Here is a 23,848-nt window from a genome sequence, read left to right as displayed (position 1 = left end):
TTCCTCCGATTGTTTTCTTAAATTGGGCTCGAAGGTGGGGGAGGGGCTTCGGAGATGAGAATTGTGGTTTCGTAGAGTATTTAATTCCAACCCCAGCCCCCTAGTGGCAGAGAAGAGCTTGGACAATTCTATTCCACGCTTCAAACTGACAATGGCATCCCCCTTGACCAACTACATCGCCTTTGTGCGTCCTGACCTTAAAGTCCCGCGCATCGGTCACCTCAATTGGGACGATACCACCATCCAACCTCTCTCCTTTGCCTCTGGCACGCCGCTAGAAAGCCTATACCAAGTTATCCAAGCAGGACAGGAAAACCTCAAACCAACCGGTCGTCCTATCCCCCTCAACACCGTCCAAATTCTCCCTCCGATCAGCGGCCGGGATATCCTAGCAGTTGGAAAGAACTATGCAGAGCATGCCGTCGAGTTCAACAAGTCCGGATATGACAGCTCCGATAAAGTTGACCAGCCGACACATCCTGTCCTGTTTACCAAGCGTGCGACTTCCATCGTGGGTCATGGACATCCCATTGCCCTCCATCGGAACTTTACGCAGACGCTGGATTATGAGGGAGAGCTGGGCGTGATTATTGGGAAGGCTGGCTTCGATGTTAGAAAGGAAAACGCCATGGAGTATGTCTGGGGATATACTATTATCAATGATGTGACAGCTAGAGAACGGCAACGTGATCACAAACAGTTCTTCATTGGCAAGTCCGGTGATACTTATTGCCCAATGGTGAGTATTGCTTTTCCATTTCAGGTATGAATCAATAAGACTTACGGGATCCTTTAGGGACCGGTTGCCGTACCCTCGAGCAAGCTTCCGGATGTCCTCACCGTCCAAACCTTTGTCAATGGTCAAGAGAGACAGAACGCAACCACCAACGATTTGATCTTCTCTGTCCCTACTCTGATCGAAACTGTCTCACGCGGCACGACGATTCAACCGGGAGATGTCATTGCTACCGGAACTGTATGTCATACTCCCATGTATCGACCTACATAATACTGACAACAGTGATAAACAGCCAGCGGGAGTCGGCTTTGGACAGAAACCCCCCGTGTTCCTTAATCCCGGAGACGAAGTCACGGTGTCCATCTCCGGCCTGGGCCAACTCAAAAACGAGATCATAGAAAGAGACCCGCTTACATCGCTGGCACCCGCTCCCAGTGACCTGACACTGCCATCCAACAACGCTTCCAAAGCCATCACCGGCGGCTGTCTGACCCAGATCAATGGCAAGCCACTCTACTACAAGAAGCATGGCACCGGGGGTAGCCCGATTGTGTTCGTGCACGGCTTGGGCGGCTCATCGGAATTCTACACGTCGTTGATTAACTCCCTTGGTCTCGACAAGTCGCATGAGCTGCACCTCGCTGATCTGGAAGGACATGGGCTATCACCAACATCTCCTTTGTCCGTCATCAGCATTGAATCCCTTGCCAGTGATCTAGCCGGCGTCTTCGACGTCGCTGGCCTCTCATCTACTTCGGGTACAACACTGGTAGCTCACTCAATGGGCTGTCTCGTGGCCTTGCAATTCGCCATCAAACATCCCGACCTAGTCCACAAACTCATTCTCCTCGGTCCAGCACCCAACCCTCTACCGGACCCCGCGGTCAATGCATTCAACGACCGCGCGGAGCTAGTCCGCGAGAAAGGTATACTTGCAGTAGTCGATGCGGTTTGCGCATCTGGCACTTCTACCAGAACGAAAGCGTCTGGCGTTGGACTCACGGCTGTTCGACTCTCGCTGCTCGCGACTGAGCCCGAGTCTTACGCAAAGGCGTGTATGGCTTTGGCTGCGAGTAAGCCGTTACCTGTCGAATTTATTAAGTGCGAGACTTTGATAATCACCGGTGACGAGGACAAAGTTAGTCCTCCGGCTTTGTGTACTTCTTATTCTCAGAGGATTTCTCAGAGCTTGCCGCCGATTGTCCTCAAGGATGTCGGGCATTGGCATGTATTTGAAGATGTGGATGGAGTTGCCACTGCTGTGCAAAGTTTTTTTGTAAAGATAAAAGATTTAGAATTAGATAGATAGAATGACACTATTATGGTGTATGTCGGAGTGGCATGCTAGTCGAAGATCTAGTCGGAGTTATGGTATTAGGAGAACTTTGCACATCTTCGCGTGACTCGAAGACGACAAGAGAATAAATAGACCACTTCCAATAATCCACATTGGTGATTCGTCCTATAAATCGTGTCTAAGAAGAAGCAGACATTTTTTTTTTTTTTTGAGGTGTTGGTGCAGTACAAGGTGCTTTCAGGAAGCAAAGAACTACGGCCGGAATGCTTCCGCTGACAAACATATTCCACGCTATAAAAGCAAATTAACTATTGATAGCTAAACTGTATGAATAAGAAATTATCCATCCTAAAAAGCAATAAAGAACTCGATCAGTATCTTCTTCCTTGCAATGCAAGGGCAGCACCAACTCCCGCTGGAGAAAAAATGAGAAAAAGAAAATCGACAAAAGAAACGAAATACATATACTCGGATAATGAATGGACACTGAATGTAGACAGACAAAGCAATGAAGAATGAGGAGATTGAACGGCTTGACGAATAGATGGCGCCCCCGGACTTATGCAGTGAACAGTGCTGAAAAGGGAATATCGAACGTCATAAATGCAGTAGGGCAGGCTGAACTACCCAGCTTTAAACGAAAAAAAGTAGACATATCGTCATGGAGTCCCCAGATATGTGGACTAATCGTCTGGGCTGTACAGGTTTTGATTGAGAATTTTGGTCATGGCGAACATGTGTATCCGATCCTGCTTGAAGACGGCACGCATTCCATCGTCACATAGGATGTGGCGTCGGTCACTGGGGTCTTGAAGCTCATGTTTGTGAATATGCTCCCACATTTTCTTGACCGTTTGAGGTCGCGATAGCTATTTGCCAGTTAGTACGTGTTGGCGGGAAATAGTGCGAGATTGAGAAATGTCAACAGAGACATACAATTTCTTCATTCAGAAGAGACGAGAGTGCAGGCGAAAGTGCCATTGGTGCCTTTAGACCCGTTAGCGTCAATCAGCCCCTGGGGGACATGGCTAGACATACGTGAAATCCGCCAGACCGTTTGACCTCCTTCTTGCCCGACTCGGACCCCGAACCAACATCCGAATCATCCTCTACCTTGACCTTCTTGGACGTCTTTGTCTTGGGCTTAGGCTTGGTTTTCTTCTTCACAGGCGCCGCTCTCCGTGTGCTGGCACCTCGGGTGGGCCGGGCACGCAAATTTTCTTCGGCTTGTAATTTGGCCGCAAAGAGGGCATCTGCGTCGATATCGTGATCCGGCTTCTGTTTCTTGGCCGGCGGGGATGCGTCATCTAGGCTATCTGCTGGTTCTTCGCTTTCTGCTGCGCGTTTCTGTGGTGACGCAGAGAGCGTGGAGGGCGAAGGTTCGGCAGGCGTGGCTGAGCCGCCGCTGTTATCGTGGCCGTTGGTCGTCGATTCGGCCGACTTATCCCCATCCCCAGAAGCATTTATCCCATCCTGGTCCGCGAAAATGTCGAATCGTTCCATGATAAGCTGCTTGATCGCAGCCTAGGGGTAAGAGTTAGCATAGGCTCCACTAGGGCTTCCATCTTCACAAAGTATATCTATGCGAAAAGCCGCCGACAGACCTTCTGCGGTGTGAGATCATGGCCGACGGCATCCTGGAGGCCTCTGCGGATGCGCTTTTCGGAGATGGTGTTCAGGTCACTTTGGGCCAGAATGGAGTCGATGACCTGAATATACTGTTCGCGAGTCTCCGGGGGAACTGCCAAGGAGGCGAAGAAAGCAGGTCAGCACGAAGTTCGGCAAATAAAGGTAAGGTGCCATGGAGCAAGCCAAGCTTACGCGACATCCTGTCCAAGTATACGGTCCCCTTCCCTGAGCAAAAGCAAACAATTGCACTGGCACCAATGCGAAGATGCCCCGAATATGCCGAAAAAGCAAGTTCTGCAACGAGCACAAGAATATCCCAATAACCAAATTCGAGCTGTCAAAAGGTACGGTGACCACTGGGTATATCGCTGGGCGCTTAGGACCGGCGGGGCATGAGATCTCCAGGAAACGCGCGACAGGAACGGACGATAGAAGCAGGCGATATTAAAAGGAGCCCAAACAAAGACAACAACAGAGACAACCGGAGGACAACGAGTAGTTGGGAGTACCGGCAGCAGTGAAGAGCAAAAGCGAAGTGTCTCTGGTCTGTTTTCCCTTCCCTTCAGAGCTCAGACAGGTATATGCATCGCTACGTCTGATCTTCCGATCTGGAGAGCAACTCATGATGCCGTGCTTATGTAAAGAATGCGGGCGGCCGGGGAAGTTGTCACACGTGACACGCGTGGCTGGACAGTTACTAGTAGCTGTTTACTACGGAGTACGGAGTATACGGGCTGTACAGAGTATTATGGCTAGGTATCTAGTAGTGCTGCTGGGTGGCAGGCCCGACAGGGTACGGAGTAACTGCGGAGGGTAAGCAGACAAGTTTTCTACGCCGCAGAATCCCCTGTAAGGCATTCTCCTATTACCTTCATAACACCGGAAAATAACCATCTGCAATGGCGATCCTATTCCCTGCAACAGTACGGAGTAGAAACAGGCCCAGGTGTCTGTCACTACGGGTTGCCTGCCCGTCTCCCGTCCCGAATGGTATCTTAACCCATACTCCTGCAAGATTCCAGTATCCAACGCTATCAATTCAAGTCGGTCCATGGGGCACGTTCGCAAGGGATAGATGTCAGTGGTGGCTGGTGTTTATCGATCAGAGTAAAATTCTGAACTGTAGCGGGAACTCGAGCAGTCTCTCAACGGGTGTGACAGGCGTAACGACGCAGATCCATCTATCTGCTCATGGGGCTTCCTCGATCATGGTATTTTCGGTTCTGATAATTGTGCTCTCGTCTGATGTACTTTGTATATAACAGCAAAATTCGTATGTACTCCGTAGGTAGGTGTTATCAAAAGGTGCGGTTGTCAAGCGGTCGTCAGGGACACTCGGGCTGTCATAGCTTTTTTGATTAGATTGGTTCTTTGGTAAGTAAGAGTTCTTTGGCAAATGCGGCAACGGAAATAAGAATCATAATCCAAAATGAGTGTCTAATACTCAGTAGCATAGAGTTGAATCCCTTGAAATGGTAGTCAACTAGAGGGACCGAGTTCGGGCTGAGTCATCCCTGAGTCAGCCGCAATCGCACACAGGACTGGAATTGTTCGCTTTTGCCCTAAACCGGGGAGCGGCGACCAGCAAAGCAAAGCCAGACTCTTTCATTCGCATTCCCCGTCAAAAAGGCCCTTTTTTTGCGCAGCCCGCGGTCCGCTAAGATGGCGCCCAGTTTCGATACCCTTACCGAGCAGGACCTCCACGAGGAGGAGGTCGAGGAGGAGGTTGATTTCTCGGGTGAGTAGCCGGCTGAGGATCGAATTTTTCGCTTTTGTTTGTTGCCCCTCTTCTAACGCCCGCGGTCATCCACCAGATCTCAAGGCGCAATACGATGTGAAACTCGAGGAGGGTTTGGATACATTTATCGTCATCGATGGCCTTCCGGTCGTTCCTGAAGAGAGCCGGCAAAAGCTCATCAAGTTCTTGTTGAGGAAACTCAACGCGGTCGGCCACACCTCCGAAGATGCCGTTTTTATGCCCGTCAACGACAAGAGCAAGTCCGAAGGGTACGTATTGCGAGGAGAAGGAATACTTGGAGGGTCGCTTTGGCAAGGAAGAATGAAAAAATTAATGCGTGGTTGGATAGTTTCGCCTTCGTCGAGTACGAGACCCCCGAACAAGCCGTCGCCGCCGTTAAGCAGCTCCACGGTGTCCCCCTGGACAAGAAGCACACCCTTTCCGTGAACAAGTTGATGGATATCGATCGCTATGGCCGTGAAGGACGTATCGAGGAGGAGTACAAGCCGCCAACCGTCGAGCCGTTCAAGGAGAAGGAGCACCTGCGCTCGTGGTTGGGCGACGCCAGCGCTCGCGACCAGTTCGCCCTCTTCCGGGGCGAGAAGGTCGGTGTTTTCTGGAATAACAAGGGCAACGAGCCTGAGAATGTGGTCGACCGTGCCCACTGGACACAGTTGTTCGTACAGTGGTCGCCCAAGGGTTCCTTCCTCGCCTCCGTCCACCCGCAGGGTATTCAGCTCTGGGGCGGCCCGTCGTTCACGAAACAGAAGCAGTTCCCCCATCCGTTTGTACAGTTGGTCGAATTCTCGCCAAATGAGAGCTACTTGACCACCTGGTCCGCTCGCCCGATCCAGGTCGAAGAGGGTCAACCGGTTCTGAGCTACGAGGAGGATGGAAAGAACATCATCATCTGGGATATCGCTACCGGGAAGCCTCTGCGGTCGTTCGTTTCTCACGACTTGACCGCCGGTCCTGCAGGCGAGGGTGACCAGCCCAAGAAGAAGGTGCAGTGGCCTGCATTCAAGTGGTCCGCTGATGAGAAGTACGTTGCCAGAATGCTTCAGGGCCAGTCGATTTCGATCTACGAAGCGCCGCGGATGAACTTGCTGGGTAAGACGTCTGTTAAGATTGACGGTGTGATGGACTTTGAGTGGTCTCCTGCGACGACCCAGCGCGAGGGTATCAAGCAGTACGAACAGCTGCTGTGCTTCTGGACGCCTGAAATGGGCAGCAGCCCCGCCAGAGTCGGTATGATGAGCGTTCCCTCCAAGGAGACCGTCCGTACCCGTAACCTCTTCAACGTTTCCGATGTCAAGCTTCACTGGCAGTCCCAGGGTACCTACGTCTGTGTCAAGGTCGACCGTCACTCCAAGTCCAAGAAGTCGCTCGCCACCAACCTCGAGATTTTCCGCGTGCGCGAGAAGGGTGTTCCTGTCGAGGTTGTCGACAGTCTCAAGGACACTGTGATCAACTTCGCCTGGGAACCCAATGGCAGCCGTTTCGTCGCCATTACCACCGGAGAAGCCGTTGCCGGTGCTGCCGTTGGGCCTAAGACAGCCGTCTCTTTCTTCGCCCCTGAAAAGAAGGGTCACCAACTAGGAAGCTTCAAGCTGGTGCGCACTCTCGACAAGAAGAACAACAACGCCATCTACTGGTCGCCCAAGGGCCGTTTCGTCGTCGTTGGTACCGTTCACTCGCAGACCAGTTTCGACATGGACTTCTGGGACATGGACTTTGAGGGTGAGAAGCCCGAGGGAGAGAAGGATTTCGCCGCCAACCTTCAATTACTGGCGACTGTTGAGCACTACGGTGTTACGGATATTGACTGGGATCCTACTGGTCGCTACGTTGTCACCAGCGCTAGTTCGTGGACCCATTCGGTAAGTCTTCTTAATTTTTACGCGTCAATTGCGACTAACATGCACTTAGATGGAAAACGGATGGAGCATCCACACCTTCTCCGGTAACACCCTCGCCGAACACCCTACCGACAAGTTCAAGCAGTTCGTCTGGCGTCCTCGCCCCGCAACCCTCCTCAGCAAGGAAGAACAGAAGCAAGTCCGCAAGAACCTCCGGGAATACTCGAAGGAATTCGAAGAGGAGGACAAGTACGCCGTCGACATTGCCAACACCGCTGTCGTGGAGACCCGCAAGCGTGTCATCAACGAGTGGACCGCCTGGCTCCGTCGGGAGAAGGAGTTCCTGGCCGAGGAGCGGGAGGCCTACGACCTCCCCGAGAACGCAGACGAGGCCAAGCTGGCCAAGGACGCACGTCCCGAGGCCGAGGAGCAAGGCGAGACTGTTGTCGAGGAGATGGTGGAGGAGATTGTCGAGGAGCACGAGGAAGTTATCGGTTGATTGGAAATATTATTTTTCTCATTTCCCTCTTGTTCGTATTTAATGTGGCCTTTTCTATTTTCTTTTTTACCGTGTCCTTTTGAAGCGAGAGAATCTGCTTCCGTTCCCCTATCCGAGTGTGGGATGATTCAAAAAATGAGAGATCTGTTGCATTTCACTTGGTGGATCATGTGCAACGTTGGTAGTATGAGAGATGAAAATCATGACCTCGTTAGAAAGTTCGATTATATCCATTATAGATTGAGTATTTGCAAGAAACTTGTCCTTATAACATGAAGAAAACACCATAGACCATGGCCAACCAAAGCCCAACCCTCCCTATATACCGTCCAGCAGCCCCATTATCCTTATCCTCATCATCATCATCATCATCTCCATGATGACCAGACCCGGTTCGTCCACCACCACCCCTCGCCTTCTCCGGCACAACATTCGCCTTAAACCACTTCTTATTCTTCCCCATAACATTCCCCGCCGGCGCATACTCACAAACAACATACCACCCCAACGCCTTCTCAAAATCCCCCGTTTCCTCATCCTTTGCATCATCATCATCATACCCGCAGTCCACGGCCGCACAACCAACCTGCGTCGTAGCTTTCCAGACTAATTGCGTGAAATGCCCGGTTTCCTCGGTGAAACCTGTGGGGAGCTTGAAGTTGTACATTTTGCGTTCTTCGCCCCAGATTGCGATGGCGGAGGAGGCGTTGGGGTAGCCGAAGGAGAGATTTTCGCCGTATGGCCCTTTCTATTTTCTTTATTAGCTGTTGGTACAGGTAAAAGGTGTATGTATGGGGGACTTACAGAATGCTTCCATTTACATTGCTGGGCCCAGTTGCGGGAGTAGTCGGCTAGTGTGTCGTTCCATGTTAATGTGCAGGCGTCGTGTTCGTTGCGGTAGTCGTTGCTTATGGATAGGACTGTGTCTTTGAATTCTTTGAGAGAGGTATAAGATGCTGGTGTGGGTGAGGTTGGTGTCGAGGTGAGTGTGGTGGTGATGAGGACGGTCTCCTGCTCTTGCGCTTGGGTGAGTGAGAGGAAGAGTAGACTGAGCCAGAGTATGCGTGTACATCTGGATATGCTGAATAGGGGAATCATGATATTAGTAGTTAAATGATAGTAAATCTGAATATATGGCTTTTATTTCCGGCATAGCCAAGGGACGGTGGTGTTTTATTCTGTTACTGTACAGGCTCTGTGGATACTGTTTCTGCCTTTAATCTCATGTCTGGCGCTTCTATGATGCAGAATGAATATGATCCAAAGCCTCTGAAACGTGGAACCGCCGACGGATGGCTGCGTCTGGCTCCGTTCCAGCAGCCGCCGAGCTGACGTCAAGACATGATTGTGATATCGCTGAAAATAAACAAAATTCTATATAGTCGGTATAATCGGAAACATATCGCAATGGTATCTCACATAACAGTACATCCAATTCCGTACATGGCTCGTTCAACATCTCGTTTGACCTGGTACCAATCTGCGCGTCGCTCGGCGAATTCGTACACTTCCTCTACGCGCCAAATCCCCTGGAAGCGCCCGGCGTCGGCGATGATCGTGGCTAGCTCTTTAGCGTCCGACGGGTCGATCAGGTAGATCTGCGAGAGCTCTCGGAAGGCCTTGAAGTAGAGGAGTAGGTTGGAGTTTCTTAGCGTTTGGACGAATTTGAAATAATGATTCATGTCACTGTAATTTTGTGTTAGTGTTTAAGCTTACCGGTAAGCCGCGGGCCGGAAGATAAAGTTGTTCTTACCTGATCAATCGGAGGGATCCTTCGATGCTGATCCGCTGGCGCTTCAGATGCTTGCAGAGAGCCGCAAAGAGCCGCAGCCCGACTTCCTGGTTGAAAACGTCTAGGGTGCTCTTGTCTGTGCTTCCGACCAGCATTTGCGTATGCGATGATACCACATCAACCACGGCACTGGCGGATTCTGTGACGCCCACGTTCATGGTCTGTCGGTACGGGTCGTTGGAGATACCCGGGTTGAAGTCTGTTGCTAGCTGTCGTGTCGCTAAGATGTAGTCCACTTCCTCCATAAGCACATCGATACCCTTGCTCAGTCCCGTAGCGACGCGCTCATCGAGCATTTGCTCGAACTTCTTCTTTTCTTTCACGGCGGGATCGAGGAAATCGTTCCGATCGGTCAGTCTGGAACTCACGAGTTCTTGTTCGTAGAACACATCGACCATCTGGAGAATGAGATCACCAACGTTGACCAGCTCCAGAAACGTCACCAAAGGCTCCACTCCGGATTGGTCCCGTTCTCCCTGTTCGCGCGGCCGGTAGTTAGAGAGATGATCCACTGCCCGGTTAAAGCCAACAATGACATGGCGTTGTCCAAGGATGCGCAGCAAGGTAACGAATATCGTTTGGCACTGTTGCTTCGCGGCCACACCCGTCTGACCACCAATTCTCACGAATTGTGCTGCTCTTTCAAGGCTTGACTTGGCCGCATGTACCATACTCAGAGCTATCTCGATGCTGAACAACGAGCGGATGCCTTCCATCTTCGATTTCATGAGAGCGGCTTTGGCTGCGAGTTCTGATGTCGGAGCTTCTGTGATTGTAACGGGGGCTGGGGACGAAATCGTTGAGAATCGGCTCGGGCTCTTTAGTGATGACACGTCGCTGGCAGCGGAGTCTTGATCCGATTTCGTCTCATTCGATTTATTGCCCGAGAAGCTGGGAAGGATGTTGACTGGAGCCATGATCACTTTCTTGAATGAGCTCAAAAAATCCCTCTTATCGGCTTGACGGTTCACATTCGACATCAAAAACGACTCAGTCGATGCAGCCTGCTCGGAAAGCTGCCGATCCCATTCTCCCACAGCAGAGTCCGACCACTTTCGGAAATGGTCCAGCTCTTCAGCAAGGTACAACTCCATGTGTGGTTCGTATACCTTGGTAATCACGCTGTCCAAGAACTCATCAAAACTATCTGGCGCATTCTGAATCGGCAAAAGGGTTTCGGACAGGTTCTGGCATTGCGCAAACGTAACTGAAACGGCATTCAGGTAAGATTCGACGTTGGTGCGATGTAGCTCGTCGAAAATCGCAGTGAGAAAAGGATATAGAACGTCCTGGCCCACCTTTTCTACAAACGGCGAAGCAATCTTTGTCGGCGGGGGGAAGATGCGATTGATTATCGATACTTCTTCGTTGTAGGCCACACTCAGCCGCGTAAAAAAGACCTGGGTTTGTTGCAACTTCACCCGGCTGGTCACTGGATCAATGCAGTCTGCCACTCGCGCGAATTCAGATTTCCGGGTCACCATATGATTATGATGGATAAAGTATTCAACAGCAGTGCCACCACCGTTCAATGTGCAAAGGACGTGAGCGTACTTTTTCATTGTCCCATCAATATCCTCCGTTTCGTAACCTTGTCTGAATTCTTTCAAGGCGGCTGTTTCGAACATGGACACGGCTTCTTGTAGTTTCGCAATTCGTTCGCGCCAGCTTTCGTTATTATCGCAGTTCGAGAAAGCCTGCAGCTGCGACAGGATCTGTGACTGGTGCCGGGGGTCATTGTATTTCTGGAAGACGAGGTTGGTTGTCGAAGGGCCGGAAGTGACGATATCCTCGTAGAACGGAGACAGTGCTGCATGGACCTTTCCATACTCCTGGCGGGCTTCTCCGCGTACCGATTTGACCAGTTTCAATGCCCCCAGAACCGGATCTCTTTCCAGCTCCTCCTGCGTATCGACCGGCGCAGTCGTAGAAACTTTGATCTGATCAAACCCATCCGATATCGACTTCATCGCGGATGCCGTGTTGTTTTCGACATCTCCAATTGCCGCAGAAGACCCCTTGCCTTGTTCCGCCAGCTCTTGCTTCTCGATGCTTTTCGGATCGACAATAGTTCCATAGACGTGTTCAACACGCCTCCTAGCTTCTATTTCGTTCCAGCAGCCCATCCGCTTCATCTTCTGTACCCATCTCGTATCATCGTATGCTATCTCGCACAGCAGCTTCGAGGATCGCGCAACCCGAATAAGATCGACGGGGGAGAGGTAATCGAAAATCGACGACAGAATCTCTAATAAGTGTTAGACAATGACGGTATTCCGACCATTCCTGCCTTCGAACCGTATACCCTTCCCGCAGTTCTAGAACTCACCTGCCGGCAGAGCGGCCCTGGAGACATCCTCCATAGAGGCCATTTTGAGCGAGGCCAACACATCTCTGCGCGGTTTCCCGCCAGTCCCTGGCCCATTCTTTGGTTTCGACATTTCGACGTCTTCGCTTCTGCATCGGGAGGGGGGAAACGGTGTCTTTTGGTCGGGTTGTTTTGCTTCTCGCGTATTCCGCCTTCGTGGGGCAGGCAGTCCGAGGAACGAGTGTCTTCACGGGATTTCCCAGGCGCATTCACGTAGCGGACATTGTCATCATGAATTAACCCTTTTCAAGGGTCAAAGGGCGAACGATAAGCGCAACCGTATGGAGGAATTGTCGACACTATGTTCTCATATCCGGGGTATGACTTGTGTCCCGAGCGGAGGCCACGTGATTTTATCTTGACGTCGATCTCGAGCCATGTATACAACTTTGGATATAGGATAAATATATACAGGGGGGTAAGAAGATTGAAATGCATCATTTACTATCTGGTCCGGTTTTCATCTACTCTTGTTGTGGTGGTTGTCGTCGGGCTTTTCTATCGTGGCCACTCAATGTATATATCCACATGCTGTGCTACTGGCATATTTGGATTCGACACCTGTACTTTTTGAGAACAGTTTCTTGTTCTGTTTTGGATCGAGAAGACCAAACACAAATTGATTTTACTTTAGTTTCTCCTTGTGCAAAACTTGGGGACAACAAAGTATATGCATAGTTTGGAACTATAACTTTGGCGAAGTAGATTCACTAGGGAGAGGAACCTTTGGAATGTGCAGATCGAGCCATGCATGCTTCTCCTCCTCGATCGATTTGAGCTTCTGTTGCTCTTCCATTCCACAGGCCCCGATCTCTTTGGAATGCTTCAACTTCCCTTCCATAGTGATGCAGCTCCAGATCGAGTTCTCTTCCCAATCGAAACCAATCTCTTGGTTTGGAAGAATGACCATCTTTCCACGGGTACCGCAGGTAATACAGCCAATGGACTTGTCTTTGCTCAGAATTTCAACCTTGGTTAAGTGACAGTTCGGACAACTGGACTCGTCTTTGGGCCCGAGGTACTGGGCGTCGTCAAAATGTTTTCCCATTTGACTGACATTATTCTGTCCCAGTTGTCTTGCCCTTTCCATGAGCTCGGGCTGTAGGAGAATAGCTCCACGAGCGGCTACTCTCTGCCCAATAAATTGGTCCACGAATTTAGCGTGCATTGGGTAAACGAGGGCATGGAGACTAGGTAGAGCCATGGTAAATTGGTCAGGAGTTCTGGAACCGCCAATAGCCATAAAGCCCGCGACCCTTGACTTCTGCAATGTTGGATCAAACTTCATGTTCACAAACTTGGGATCTCCAGCAGCCTGTCCTTGACGGACGAGCTCCGCAAAAGACGCATCAACATATGGACCCCCAATTTGATCGAATAGGGCCTTGATCACGCCCGGAGGTTGGTGGGAATAGGTCGGAGTGGAGATGATGATCGCATCTGCGTCGAGAATGGCATTTAATACAGTCTTTCTATCGTCTGGTGCCGAGTCGTGGTCGTTCCCGGCCTTCATGCTGTCAATGGTACCAAGACTAATATCCAATTGTCCCTCCAATGGCTTGGGATTCATTGGTATTGAAACTGAAGGCACATGGAACCACGAAGTTGTTAGAGACGGATCCTCTTATTGAGCAGCTGTCAAGGTAGCTTTGAGGAGAATCTCCGAACTGCCCTGAAGTGATCCGTTTGCTAGGCCCAGAATGTGCATGTTGTCGGTAATAACGAAGCGATTGAGGAGAAATATGACAAGGAGCTAACAGACTGTTGTCTTTTTTGTATAGAAATACTCTGACCTGCACTGCATACTCCGCCATATTTCAATCTCCGCCATCGTGGGGTTCCGATACCACTCGGACACCCACAATCGGACATTTCGGCTTTCCATGTTGTGGTATATCAGAGCATAACTATAACATGAAGGTAGCCGCATATGAGTATACGAGTGCTGGCGATCTGAGCCTTTCTGGGCTCAGGTAATCAAGCACATTACGGAAAATCCGCCTCTAGTCTGAGTGAGCCATGTCGGCAAGCATTGTCGGTTCCCATTCTGGCCGACTCATAGAGCTGCCAATACGTGCCAGTGAGACTGAAAATAATCATGTGTTGGCAGTAATGGGGGCAATAAGAGTGTACAAATTTATACTATTGTGCACTTGAGGTGTTTTCGGCAAAGCCGAGAGAAAATGATCGGGCATCGGGGCAATGATCGGGCATCGGGGCAATCAACCTCCGTGTTCTCCGTCCGAATCTCCGCTTAGGTGAACAACTGCTTCGAGCGTCGATAATCAGCAGATGTTTGCTGCTTCCTTTTTGTGGTCTTCTGTAGTATACCAAATGTTCTCGGGTTGCGTCATCTATACCCTTCGTGAGCCTCGCGGGTTCTCCAGTGATGGAGTCAACGACCATGGAAGGAGACCAACTACAACCCTCAAACCACACGGAATGCTTCAAATGCGAGCAATGTCAGAAGTCTTACACGCGCAAAGAGCATCTAAAACGCCATCTTGCCAGTCATAACCCGTTACGGCAGCTTAGCTGTTCGATATGCTCCCGAGAGTTTCGTAGAAGGCAAGTCCACGTCACATAGCTGATGTTGAATGTCTTCTCTCTAACTGAGGCTCCAGGGACTCGTTGAAGCGACATATGGCTATCCATGGCCATCAGGCAGCTCAATCCTTCGCCGCTAACTTGCCTGGGATAAAACGGTGTGCTCGGGCGTGCCTTAGCTGTGTACGATCTAAGCAACGGTGCATTGGTGGCATGCCGTGTGAGCGATGCAGTCATAAGAGGGCACGCTGCGTCTATCCAACCTCGACACCTGAGACTATAGGGGGATCGAACATTTCTAATTGGACATCTTCAGATGTTTGGTCTACTCCCACGCCTGGCCACGCGCAGAGGGCAGACGAAACCACGCAGGATGATACAAATGCTGCGCCTACAGGGGGATCTGATTCGCTTACTTCAGATGATCGTACTATGAATACGGATTTTATGGAGGTCGACCCTCTTGGGGAATTGGGCAATAGTTCACGTATAACCCATGCGCCAGCAAATTCCGACAACACAGAGCTGCCACCTTTACCTCAGATGTCGTTTTCCTCGGAACTAGACACCTTCAGCGGTTTCTTGTTTCATCCATTTGCCCTATGGCCTGAAGACGATTTTGCAGCACCATTTGGCATCACAGATTATGATGACATACCCGTTGTCACAGGTCGGGATGGTCTGCAAAGATCACATACGACCTCTATCCGTCCGACACCCATGCCAGACATGCGGCCTCATGTACCAACCCTGTCGGGAACCGAAACGAACAATGGTCCTCGATTTCCTGATCTTCGACCAGAGGACATGGGTACGGTTATCTCTGAGAAATTCGGCCATGTAAAGCAGATACCCGAAGCAGCTTACCAGAAAATCAAGCAATTTTATCAGGAAGTGAAGACAACTTCCGTGGGTCTTGGGGCAGATGACTTCCCCCCTTTGGAGCTTCTAGGCTCCTTCCTTGAGTTGTACTTTGAATATTTTAACCCTATAATACCAATAATACACCAGGCAACTTTTAAACCATCTTCGGAAAACTGGACTCTACTTTTGGCGATGATAACTGTGGGTGGTCAATATTCAACGCTTTATGCTCGGGAGCCGTACGTCATAGCGTTACAGGCGCTCTTACAGCATGCAGTATCAGCTAAGGTAAACCTGTCTTTCTCACGATGTCGCGAAACAATAAGTTCTCATGGTTGGCAAACAGGCCACGAATAGGATACTAGTCAATGGCGGCCTCAGCTCCGCACAGTCCGTCTTCTTGCTTCAGATGTGTCTGTTCTTCAATGGCGCCAAACAATGCCTAATTGACATGCAATGTCAGCGAGGCTGGCTCCTAGCGATGTTGCGCCCAGCACTTGCAAGACATGGCTCAATCTTTCGTGGCACGGAGATCTCTACCGAGAATAACGATCAATGGCTGAATTGGATTCGCCGTGAGTCGTGGCATCGGCTAGTGTACTTTACATGGTGTACGTTTCCTTAAATGACTCTACCTACTACCTTTGATCGCTAAAACTTTCGGAATGTAGATCTTGAATGCATGGGTTTCATTCTGTTTGACCTACCGCCCAACCTTGACGTGATCGAGTTACACCAGCCTTTGCCGTGCAAAGAAGGTCTGTGGGGTAGTTCGAATGTTACGGAATGGCAGATACATTTATCGAAGTCAAAAGGTAAGAGTCTTTTTTTTTTTTATCTCGCTCGTATAATTGCTAAAGCCAGTCACATGGCAGAACCTCCGAGCTTAAGACAGATGTTAGGCAAGCACGCGTTAATACGGGAGACAATGCCAGAACTTGGGGATGCAGCGCATTTGATTGTTTTACTGTCGTTGTACGTGGAAGAAAGTCGTATTTTGCAACTGACAAATTCTTGGATATACTCGCAAGGGGTCCATGCACTTAATAACTCTGAGTGTGAATGCATCCGCGATGGAAATCTCTGGTCTACGCCTCAACGACAGGAGACAATGCTAGACAGATATTTTGAGTATTTCAGGCTCAAAACACAACCACCTTCAGAGTACCCGTTATTGCAAGACATCACTTCGAAGACATATCACATGGTCTCCATTCTTCGACTTGTGCCACTGAATACGCTGCGCATCTTTTCCAGATGGATGACAACCCCCGAGAAGATTGAACGAGCGAGGAAAGAGCTTGAGGCATGGATAAACGGAGGATATAGCGCCCGAAAAGCTCTGCTACACGCAGCTGCATTATTTCAGTCTATCAGAGATCAGCGAACAGCGATCCATTCAGACCCATGGTATATGATGGCTGCTTCTCTCTGCATCTGGACTCACATAAAGCTGTCGAAACGATCCGAAATACCCTCTACAGATCATCCATTGAGAATCGATAAACCGTCTGATTCACTAGCTTTGCAGTCATGGCTCAACGGTTCACGGGCGATGAGCGTGCATATCACAGGAATCGGATTCCTGTACGAAGCGGACAGCGCATCTCGTACATTACAGCAGACCATAAAGATACTGCGTCGAGGTGGCTCGTGGGGTCAAATTGGTCGTCATTTCGCGGCCGTCTTCCAGCAAGTACTCGATGGGTCGACTCCATCGCTCCCAGCTTAATCCCTGTTGTTGGAGATACGGAGATGTTTCAGTGGTTTCTCGAATCGAATCTACTCACCAAGGATTGCCGCTTTATATCCATCTGCGCAGTCCACTGTTGAATTAGCAGCGATTGTATAAGGATTACCCGAATCTTGCGCGGGATGAATATGCCTTTGGGGCTGAAGCTGCTGGACATTTGTTGCATAATATGCCAGCATCCTCTATCCATCCCCGGACGCTGGCGAGATGGAGGAAATTTGGGTCCTAGACTATCCTTTTGAAAGCGATGATGACGTGGGGGTGCCGTCCGAAGGCGACGCTATAGGCAATCTCTCTTGTACTATATATGAAGTGTAGTTCACGATACAATGATTCATAACCATCAAGTGTCTTCTGGGCTATATCACTTACTATTCATTCGAAAATGTCCGTCCCTCGTGTCGCGGAACCCCCAGGCAAGGTTACTCCCTACGTGGTGCCAGCCTACCAGGGCGAAACTCTCACTATCCCCGGCACGAAATCAACAGTCCGGGTTTTGGCATCGGCCAAGGAGAGTGAAGGTTCAATATCAGTCTTCCATTTCGACGGCGTCCTGGGCGATCCTGTTGGTTTCCACCATCACAATGAATCTCATGACATCTTCATGTGTACCAGGGGCTATATCAAGCTATGGGCCGGAAATCAGTGCCGACCCTTGGGGCCTGGTGATTTTTGCTCAGTCCCTCCGGTAGTTATATTGATTCCTACTATCATACATTCAATGCTAATATCACATACAGAAAGTCGTCCACCGACCCCAGCTAGTGGGCCCATGGAACGAGAGCCTTGGTCTCGTCACTCCCAGGAAATGGATCGACTTCTTCCGCTTTGCCTCGGAGAAATACCATGGTCTCTTGACAAAGGAGTTCGACAGCCGGGATACTCTGCAGCACATGTTTCCCAAATTTCAGACCATCCAGGACGAGTACGATGTGATATTCGACCCCGGTTATCCAGTCTGCGAGGTTGGAGAGTGGACGGAAAATGATAGCACAATCCCAGATAGTGTTGAGCCCTACTATCTACGTGCGGATACCGGACCTAGGTATCTTCTGGGTGGTGTGCTGTCTCGGCCGTTTATCACGACGAGTTAGAGTGATGGTGGCAAGTTCGCCATTACCAGTATTGAGTCGAGCAGTGAGCACCCAGCATCGGTCCTTGGGAAGTCATTTACCTTCCAGAAAGTGCACCAGGTCTATCATGTGTTGGATGGTGCTATCGACGTGACCATCGATGGAACTGCGAATCAAGTCCGAGCAGGCGAGACGGTTTTGATTCCCGCTGGTACTGAGATCAGCGTTCATTTCCTTGACAAGTATGTCCGCTTCTGGTCATTCGCGAGCGGAGATGGCCTGGAATCGTTTGTTCATCTTAGTGGTCGCAGGTATGAAGGGAAGATAATTCCAGACAAGGCGGATGTGGTGGACGATGCGAAGGTGCTGAGGGCAGCTGAGAACATTAACATGAAAGTGTCTACTTGAAATTAACAACCATATGTACTAAGTCAAGACGCGTTTTTGCAACATGTAGCGTTGATAGAACTGAATAGTCTGGGACTTAATGCTGGTTCTTAGAGAGCATCACCGGTTTCCTATTTCAGTAGATTAGTCTTTACAGTGTTTGTATAGTATCACGTCGACTGTGACCTTCCGCAGCCTACGTTAGTTGATTGGTCAGATTTGTGTGGCTTGATACTGGTGCTGTCTACTCGTAAGGGATTGCAAAAGCAGGTCGTAGTCAGTAAGGTAGCAAGGATAGTTCTCCCAATTTATCGTGAGAGATCAAATACAATACAGCAAGGAAGACATCCCACCAAACACAGTATCTCTGACTTCCAGCGTTGTTCGATTCAACTTGTCAAATGGCAGAAGTCAATCCCCTTTTGAACCTCAGGTTCGGCTCCTTTATACATCTCGCCAGGCACATTGCTGACATCAATGTAGTGAGCCCGACGGTGAGAATTAATTTCCTGCCAACAACCTCCCCCAGGAGAGAAACCCGGATTGGGTTCCCCAGTTCCAAACAACAATCGAGGTTCAGACTCAAAACAATTGACCACTGTGGGATTTCGTTTTCCAGTGCCTTTGACCTGTTGGGGTTATTCCTGTACCTGCAGGTCCTGCCCCAGTTGGCACAACTAAGGCCAACTTCTTTCTTCCCCTAACAGCCATCTTTGGTCGATGGTGCGGATAAATGGGAATTGGTGCATATATGTACCAATGCTTATAGATCCCGTTAGACGAGAGTAGCGCCATTTTCTTTCTAGGCACTTCGCTGACCGGCTGCAAATGGGAAGAGATAGGAATATGCCGAGCTGTTATTGGACACGCGAGGTTTAACTTTGTTAATGAAGGTGCTTTGCTGCAAAATAACGGATGGAGGTATACATCAACGGCATTCAATCCGCAGCGTATGACAAAGAAGCTGTGGCAGAACACATAAAAGGCTTATGCGGCAATTGTCGTGAGCTTTTGCCTCTGTTCAGATTTTTGGGGTAGTTTCTGACTATCGTTCTGAGCGAGGGTTCTTGACCTCACCCAGAATCTCCTTGCCTCCTCCACATTGTTTTCATCAATGTTATATAACTGCGGGTTTTCGACCATGCCGTGCGGAAATTCAAAGATCCTGGGAATGTTAGCTTAGTTTATACCAGACGTTCTAGGTAACATATGTCTCCGATATTCCAGGTATATGCGGCGTGCAAGTTCAGTTGCCCGTTATAGACCCGGAATACGTTAACAACGACGCTGTCTGCCATGGCGGGAGGCAAATATTGGTCTCAAATATCCATCTTGGAAGGAATGATAAAGCATTATATCTGTCCGTAAATCTGATTGGGATGAACAGAGCACGTTGGTCGTGAAGTTGAATCAACGGGGTGTGTTCGAAGGGGTTTGGGAAAGCGGCCATTGCGATGAATTAATAGGGAGCTAGTCCAATTTACCAGTACTAGGGGATGTATCATGGTATAGCCCGTATTTCCATCAGCCCTATCCTAGGATATAGAGTCTTCAGAGAATATCGTATTTCGTCCATTGACACTGGTTCTGTTTCTTGACAGTGTTGTGATGTCGATGATAGAGAAAGTTTCAATTGCAAATAGGTGTCCGGGTCTCTCATTCACAATCAGGCTAATCTTGCTTTGGTGATCTTGTGTTGTGATATTCACCTGACCCGATCTCGTTTTCCCCAATCAATTGACCTTACCAGCACGACACACTTTGATAGCTACACACCCTACGCCATGGAAGTCATCCAACAGCCAGTTCTCCACGTCGAAGCTCGCGTCAAGAATACAGGAGATGGAATGATAGTTCGTACGGATTTAGTACGAAGCCTACGTCTCAACCCGTTGGCGTCTAGAGCTAACGAAATCCAGATCAGGAACGACATTACGCAGTGGCTCATCGACAACTTTGTGGTCCTTTCACTGGGACAAGAGATCTATTCGTTTGGTAATGAAGGCTCCCATATGTTGCGATTCCTATGTGTTGGTTGACACAGTGAATAGACGGTCTCAAGGAACCGTACGCGCAGGCCTTGGATTCCATCCTCGTCACGGAGTGCAGTGGGGGAGAGATTGAATCAGGAGCCTATCGTCTTCAGCACGTCGAGCTTGACGTTCAAGCATACCAACTCCGTCCACAATTCGAGCACGAAAGCGCGCAGCAGACCCAGCAACTCGAGGAACCGGCCGACGCGAACGACGACGCGCCGAAAGCGAAGATACTGGCATTACCGAGCAAGGAGCTAGACGGGCTGTGGGAATCGTACGGTCCCGACCTTTCTGGACAAGATGACGGAACTGATACTGGAGGATAGGCTTCAGTTTGACCAGCCGGTTCAATCTACTCTTCTCAACGCCATAACTCGCATGGGTCAGTGCTCTGGCTTTGATCTACTGAGCCCGACCTGTTAACTCTAGCAGTCTCGTTCTCTACCCGCAAGCCCAACAAATGGTCTATCAACTGGAACAGATTGATTCTTCTCTGGGGTCCTCCAGGGACAGGAAAAACAAGCCTGTGGTACGTGGCAGCCAGAATACTCTATACCCATAGGTCTAACCAATTGAGCAGTCGCGGGCTTGCTCAGAAACTTGCTATACGTTTGGGAAAGCATTATCCACAGAGTAAGTTGGTCGAAATCAATGCGCACTCACTGGGCAGCAAGTTCTTTGGCGAGAGCGGCAAATTGGTGGGCAAACTGTTCGAGAACATTGCGTCGTCGCTCGAAGAGGAAGAAGACACATTCTTCTGTGTTTTCATAGATGAAATCGAGACCATTGCTGCTCGTCGTGAGCGGGCTTTGGGTGGCAATGAGCCGTTTGATGCCATTCGCGCGGTGAACGCTCTGCTCACAGGGTTGGATAAGCTGCGCAACTATTCTAACGTCGTCACCATTTGCACAAGCAATTTGGTAACCGCTCTGGTAAGATGCTCTCGAGCAACCTCTCATGGAGCTGACGCTAACCAATGATCACTTAACCCAGGACGAAGCCTTTCTCGACCGCGTCGATATCAAACAATTCATGCCACACCTATCCAACCGAGCCATCTATGGAATATACAAGGATTGTCTAGAGGAGCTGAACCGTTGCGGGATTATCCAAGGGGTGTCGTTCGATGTCGTCCAGGCCAACCCGGAGGATCCAGAAACCGCGCTGCAGTATGTGGAAGAGCCTATGGAGCATCTGACGTTACCAAAGTTTGATGAGATGCTGCTCAATTACCAGGTGTTTCCGGACGCAATTCCCAAGCAGCTCGCAGATGCCGCCACTGCCAGTGTAGTGGGTTCTCCCCCTCCGTTGTTCCGGGACAATTGTACCATGAGGTCGATATTCTGATTGCCAATAGGGACTCAGTGGTCGCACTCTTCGACGGCTCCCTGTCTTATCGTTGGTACTTCATAGCAACAGTGCTCGATGTGCTCATGTTCGAGAGGCATTGGCGACTCTGCGGATGGGAATAGCGTCGGAGATTCAGGCCAAGGCGGGAGGTCGTGTGGGTTGAGGGAATGGAGCGGGGTCATCGGAACGGTATATAGAGACATCTGAGGAGGTAGTTAGTCCGACAGACATATGAAAATCGAGAATAGAGTGGTGATAGTGGTTGCCGTGTCGTTGGTCTCAGCCGCCAATCTGGTGTTCCGAACCGTCGCGGTTTTCACCGAAGTCAGCCCAGTGGCCGCCCGTCAGCCAATCACGACGAGGGTTTAGCCAATCCCAGGCCAAGAGAAACTCTTTGACGGACCGGCAACCTCGACTTCCACCTCCAAAAAGCACCTCCTCCTGTGCGCCCAACTGCCCTCCCCCCAGTTCCCCTCCCCTCCACTCTTTGTTTCTCGGTGCTTCTTTTTTTCCCTCGTCGATTTCCTTGACTGGAGGGGTTTTTTTTTCTCATTATGCTGGGACGAAATGTCTTGCGCAGCGTGCCCTCTCCGGGCCTCGCACGTCAGTTCTTGAACAGAGCATCAACGGTCCGTAATCCCCCACAGCAATCCCCGAACCCATTGGATATCGGTGGCTTGGAGCATTGCTATGCAATTGATCATGGAGGCTGCTCTCAATTGATGTTTGGACTGACAAATTTATACAGCGTGCCTCTTCCTCGACCGCTGGTGCCGAATCCTCTCCCTTCTACCTCACTCTCACTGCCTCCGTCGCAACCGCTGCCACGATCGGATCTGCCGCGTATCTCTATGGTCAAGAAGCTTTTGCTATGACCCCTGCTGAGGAGGGGTGAGTGAAACCTGTGTGGTGGTGATGGTAGTGATGGTGATGATGGCTGCGGATAAACATCTACCAGCCAATCCGTTGCCCCGAACCCATGTCGCAAAGACACGCGAAGAAAACTTTGGATAGAACGAAGAATTGGAAGACTAATCGATTGAATTTGAACAGTTTGCACGCTACTCAGTACCCTTGGGAACATGAGCGCTGGATGAAGACTTTCGACCACCAGGCGTAAGTAATCCAACATTGAACGTCCTACCAAGTTCGCTTTTTAACGATTGTGCTCTTTCCCACCATTCAGTCTCCGCCGTGGTTTCATGGTCTACCGTGAAGTTTGCTCCAGCTGCCACTCCCTGACCCGTGTGCCCTGGCGTTCCTTCGTCGGTGTTATGCACACCGTCGACGAGATGAAGGCTTTCGCCGAAGAGCACGAGTACGACACCGAGCCCAACGACCAGGGTGAGATCGAGAAGCGCCCCGGAAAGCTGTCCGACTACATCCCTCCTCCCTACAAGAACGAGGAGGCCGCCCGTGCTACCAACGGTGGTGCCCTGCCCCCGGATCTCAGTTTGATCACCAAGGGCCGTCACGGTGGCTGCAACTACATCTTCAGTCTTCTGACTGGTTACCCCGATGAACCCCCGGCTGGTGCTTCCGTCCAGGAGGGCATGAACTTCAACCCCTACTTCCCCGGAACTGGTACGTTGCGACTCCGGATTACGAATTGAATTTCTATTTACTAACATTGTAACAGCTATTGGTATGGCTCGTGTCCTCTTTGACGGCCTTGTTGAGTACGAGGACGGTACCCCCGCCACCACCTCCCAGATGGCTAAGGACGTTGTCGAGTTCCTGAACTGGGCTGCTGAGCCCGAGATGGATGACCGTAAGAAGATGGGTATCAAGTCCATCACCCTTCTGACCGGTCTCTTCGCTCTGAGCGTGTGGGTCAAGCGCTACAAGTGGGCCCCGGTCAAGACAAGAAAGATTATGTACAGCCCCCCTGTTCCCCGTCGCTAAATGTCGCAGCGG

At 50.3% G+C, this 23,848-nt stretch overlaps 9 protein-coding genes across 9 annotated transcripts; 5 read left to right on the top strand and 4 right to left on the bottom strand.

The window, feature by feature from the left end:
* Positions 1–151: 151 nt before the first annotated feature.
* ASPGLDRAFT_120879 (bifunctional fumarylacetoacetate hydrolase/alpha/beta hydrolase family protein) lies at positions 152–2,048 on the top strand (the record flags this gene model as incomplete). The annotated part of the gene is made up of 3 exons (XM_022540184.1): positions 152–739; positions 797–976; positions 1,032–2,048. The coding sequence occupies 3 exons, from the start codon at positions 152–154 to the stop codon at positions 2,046–2,048; spliced, it is 1,785 nt and encodes a 594-aa protein (XP_022403498.1).
* Positions 2,049–2,292: 244 nt separating this feature from the next.
* Positions 2,293–4,262, bottom strand: ASPGLDRAFT_44673 (SWIB/MDM2 domain protein). The gene is made up of 5 exons (XM_022546072.1): positions 3,858–4,262; positions 3,641–3,777; positions 3,075–3,560; positions 2,973–3,023; positions 2,293–2,905 (listed from the first exon to the last, which is right to left on the bottom strand). Exons 1-5 carry the CDS (start codon positions 3,862–3,864, stop codon positions 2,720–2,722), a joined length of 867 nt encoding a protein of 288 aa, XP_022403497.1. The 5' UTR covers positions 3,865–4,262; the 3' UTR covers positions 2,293–2,719.
* Positions 4,263–5,241: 979 nt separating this feature from the next.
* Positions 5,242–7,864, top strand: EifCb (translation initiation factor eIF3 core subunit b). The gene is made up of 4 exons (XM_022546071.1): positions 5,242–5,403; positions 5,480–5,672; positions 5,753–7,283; positions 7,333–7,864. Exons 1-4 carry the CDS (start codon positions 5,328–5,330, stop codon positions 7,759–7,761), a joined length of 2,229 nt encoding a protein of 742 aa, XP_022403496.1. The 5' UTR covers positions 5,242–5,327; the 3' UTR covers positions 7,762–7,864.
* A 282-nt stretch (positions 7,865–8,146) lies between these two features.
* ASPGLDRAFT_98434 (putative extracellular SCP domain protein Pry1) lies at positions 8,147–8,757 on the bottom strand (the record flags this gene model as incomplete). The annotated part of the gene is made up of 2 exons (XM_022550624.1): positions 8,147–8,509; positions 8,566–8,757. Coding segments are annotated over 2 exons (555 nt in total), but the record flags the coding sequence as incomplete, so codon positions are not given.
* Positions 8,758–9,176: 419 nt separating this feature from the next.
* Positions 9,177–11,994, bottom strand: ASPGLDRAFT_121883 (exocyst complex component Sec10 family protein; the record flags this gene model as incomplete). The annotated part of the gene is made up of 3 exons (XM_022540275.1): positions 9,177–9,447; positions 9,515–11,801; positions 11,883–11,994. 3 exons carry the CDS (start codon positions 11,992–11,994, stop codon positions 9,177–9,179), a joined length of 2,670 nt encoding a protein of 889 aa, XP_022403494.1.
* A 534-nt stretch (positions 11,995–12,528) lies between these two features.
* On the bottom strand, positions 12,529–13,733 carry ASPGLDRAFT_44667 (flavodoxin family protein). The gene has a single exon (XM_022546070.1). It carries the CDS (start codon positions 13,489–13,491, stop codon positions 12,607–12,609), a length of 885 nt encoding a protein of 294 aa, XP_022403493.1. The 5' UTR covers positions 13,492–13,733; the 3' UTR covers positions 12,529–12,606.
* A 522-nt stretch (positions 13,734–14,255) lies between these two features.
* Positions 14,256–17,444, top strand: ASPGLDRAFT_80711 (uncharacterized protein). The gene is made up of 5 exons (XM_022550082.1): positions 14,256–14,489; positions 14,546–15,620; positions 15,679–15,943; positions 16,004–16,147; positions 16,208–17,444. Exons 1-5 carry the CDS (start codon positions 14,311–14,313, stop codon positions 17,062–17,064), a joined length of 2,520 nt encoding a protein of 839 aa, XP_022403492.1. The 5' UTR covers positions 14,256–14,310; the 3' UTR covers positions 17,065–17,444.
* ASPGLDRAFT_1512194 (cupin domain-containing protein) lies at positions 17,240–18,566 on the top strand (the record flags this gene model as incomplete). Its single annotated transcript, XM_022542228.1, has 3 exons — positions 17,240–17,773; positions 17,826–18,146; positions 18,195–18,566. The coding sequence occupies exons 1-3, from the start codon at positions 17,471–17,473 to the stop codon at positions 18,564–18,566; spliced, it is 996 nt and encodes a 331-aa protein (XP_022403491.1). The 5' UTR covers positions 17,240–17,470.
* Positions 18,567–20,329: 1,763 nt separating this feature from the next.
* Positions 20,330–23,836, top strand: ASPGLDRAFT_33684 (uncharacterized protein; the record flags this gene model as incomplete). The annotated part of the gene is made up of 12 exons (XM_022544349.1): positions 20,330–20,413; positions 20,465–20,540; positions 20,597–20,855; positions 20,908–20,963; positions 21,014–21,110; positions 21,162–21,513; positions 21,575–21,871; positions 21,939–22,085; positions 22,680–22,822; positions 22,985–23,047; positions 23,118–23,515; positions 23,571–23,836. The coding sequence occupies 12 exons, from the start codon at positions 20,330–20,332 to the stop codon at positions 23,834–23,836; spliced, it is 2,238 nt and encodes a 745-aa protein (XP_022403490.1).
* Positions 23,837–23,848: the final 12 nt, after the last annotated feature.

Source organism: Aspergillus glaucus (genome assembly GCF_001890805.1).
Source record: "Aspergillus glaucus CBS 516.65 unplaced genomic scaffold ASPGLscaffold_5, whole genome shotgun sequence".
Lineage (NCBI taxonomy): Eukaryota > Fungi > Ascomycota > Eurotiomycetes > Eurotiales > Aspergillaceae > Aspergillus > Aspergillus glaucus.
The sequence above is the reverse complement of the archived record's forward strand: the minus strand, read 5'-3'. Positions and strand labels throughout refer to the sequence as shown.

What these genes read in the sequence shown, in the direction of transcription:
- ASPGLDRAFT_44673 (XM_022546072.1), bottom strand. An exon ending in ATGATCTCACACCGCAGAAG is followed by an intron (nt 3,561 to 3,640) that starts GTCTGTCGGCGG and finishes TCTTACCCCTAG; the next exon opens with GCTGCGATCAAGCAGCTTAT. An exon ending in AACGGTCTGGCGGATTTCAC is followed by an intron (nt 3,024 to 3,074) that starts GTATGTCTAGCC and finishes ACGGGTCTAAAG; the next exon opens with GCACCAATGGCACTTTCGCC.
- EifCb (XM_022546071.1), top strand. Translation starts at nt 5,328, where the DNA reads ATGGCGCCCAGTTTCGATACCCTTACCGAGCAGGACCTCCACGAGGAG. An exon ending in GGAGGAGGTTGATTTCTCGG is followed by an intron (nt 5,404 to 5,479) that starts GTGAGTAGCCGG and finishes GTCATCCACCAG; the next exon opens with ATCTCAAGGCGCAATACGAT. An exon ending in GACAAGAGCAAGTCCGAAGG is followed by an intron (nt 5,673 to 5,752) that starts GTACGTATTGCG and finishes GTGGTTGGATAG; the next exon opens with TTTCGCCTTCGTCGAGTACG.
- ASPGLDRAFT_44667 (XM_022546070.1), bottom strand. Translation starts at nt 13,491, where the DNA reads ATGAATCCCAAGCCATTGGAGGGACAATTGGATATTAGTCTTGGTACC.
- ASPGLDRAFT_80711 (XM_022550082.1), top strand. Translation starts at nt 14,311, where the DNA reads ATGGAGTCAACGACCATGGAAGGAGACCAACTACAACCCTCAAACCAC. An exon ending in TCCCGAGAGTTTCGTAGAAG is followed by an intron (nt 14,490 to 14,545) that starts GCAAGTCCACGT and finishes CTGAGGCTCCAG; the next exon opens with GGACTCGTTGAAGCGACATA. An exon ending in GCTAGTGTACTTTACATGGT is followed by an intron (nt 15,944 to 16,003) that starts GTACGTTTCCTT and finishes TTCGGAATGTAG; the next exon opens with ATCTTGAATGCATGGGTTTC.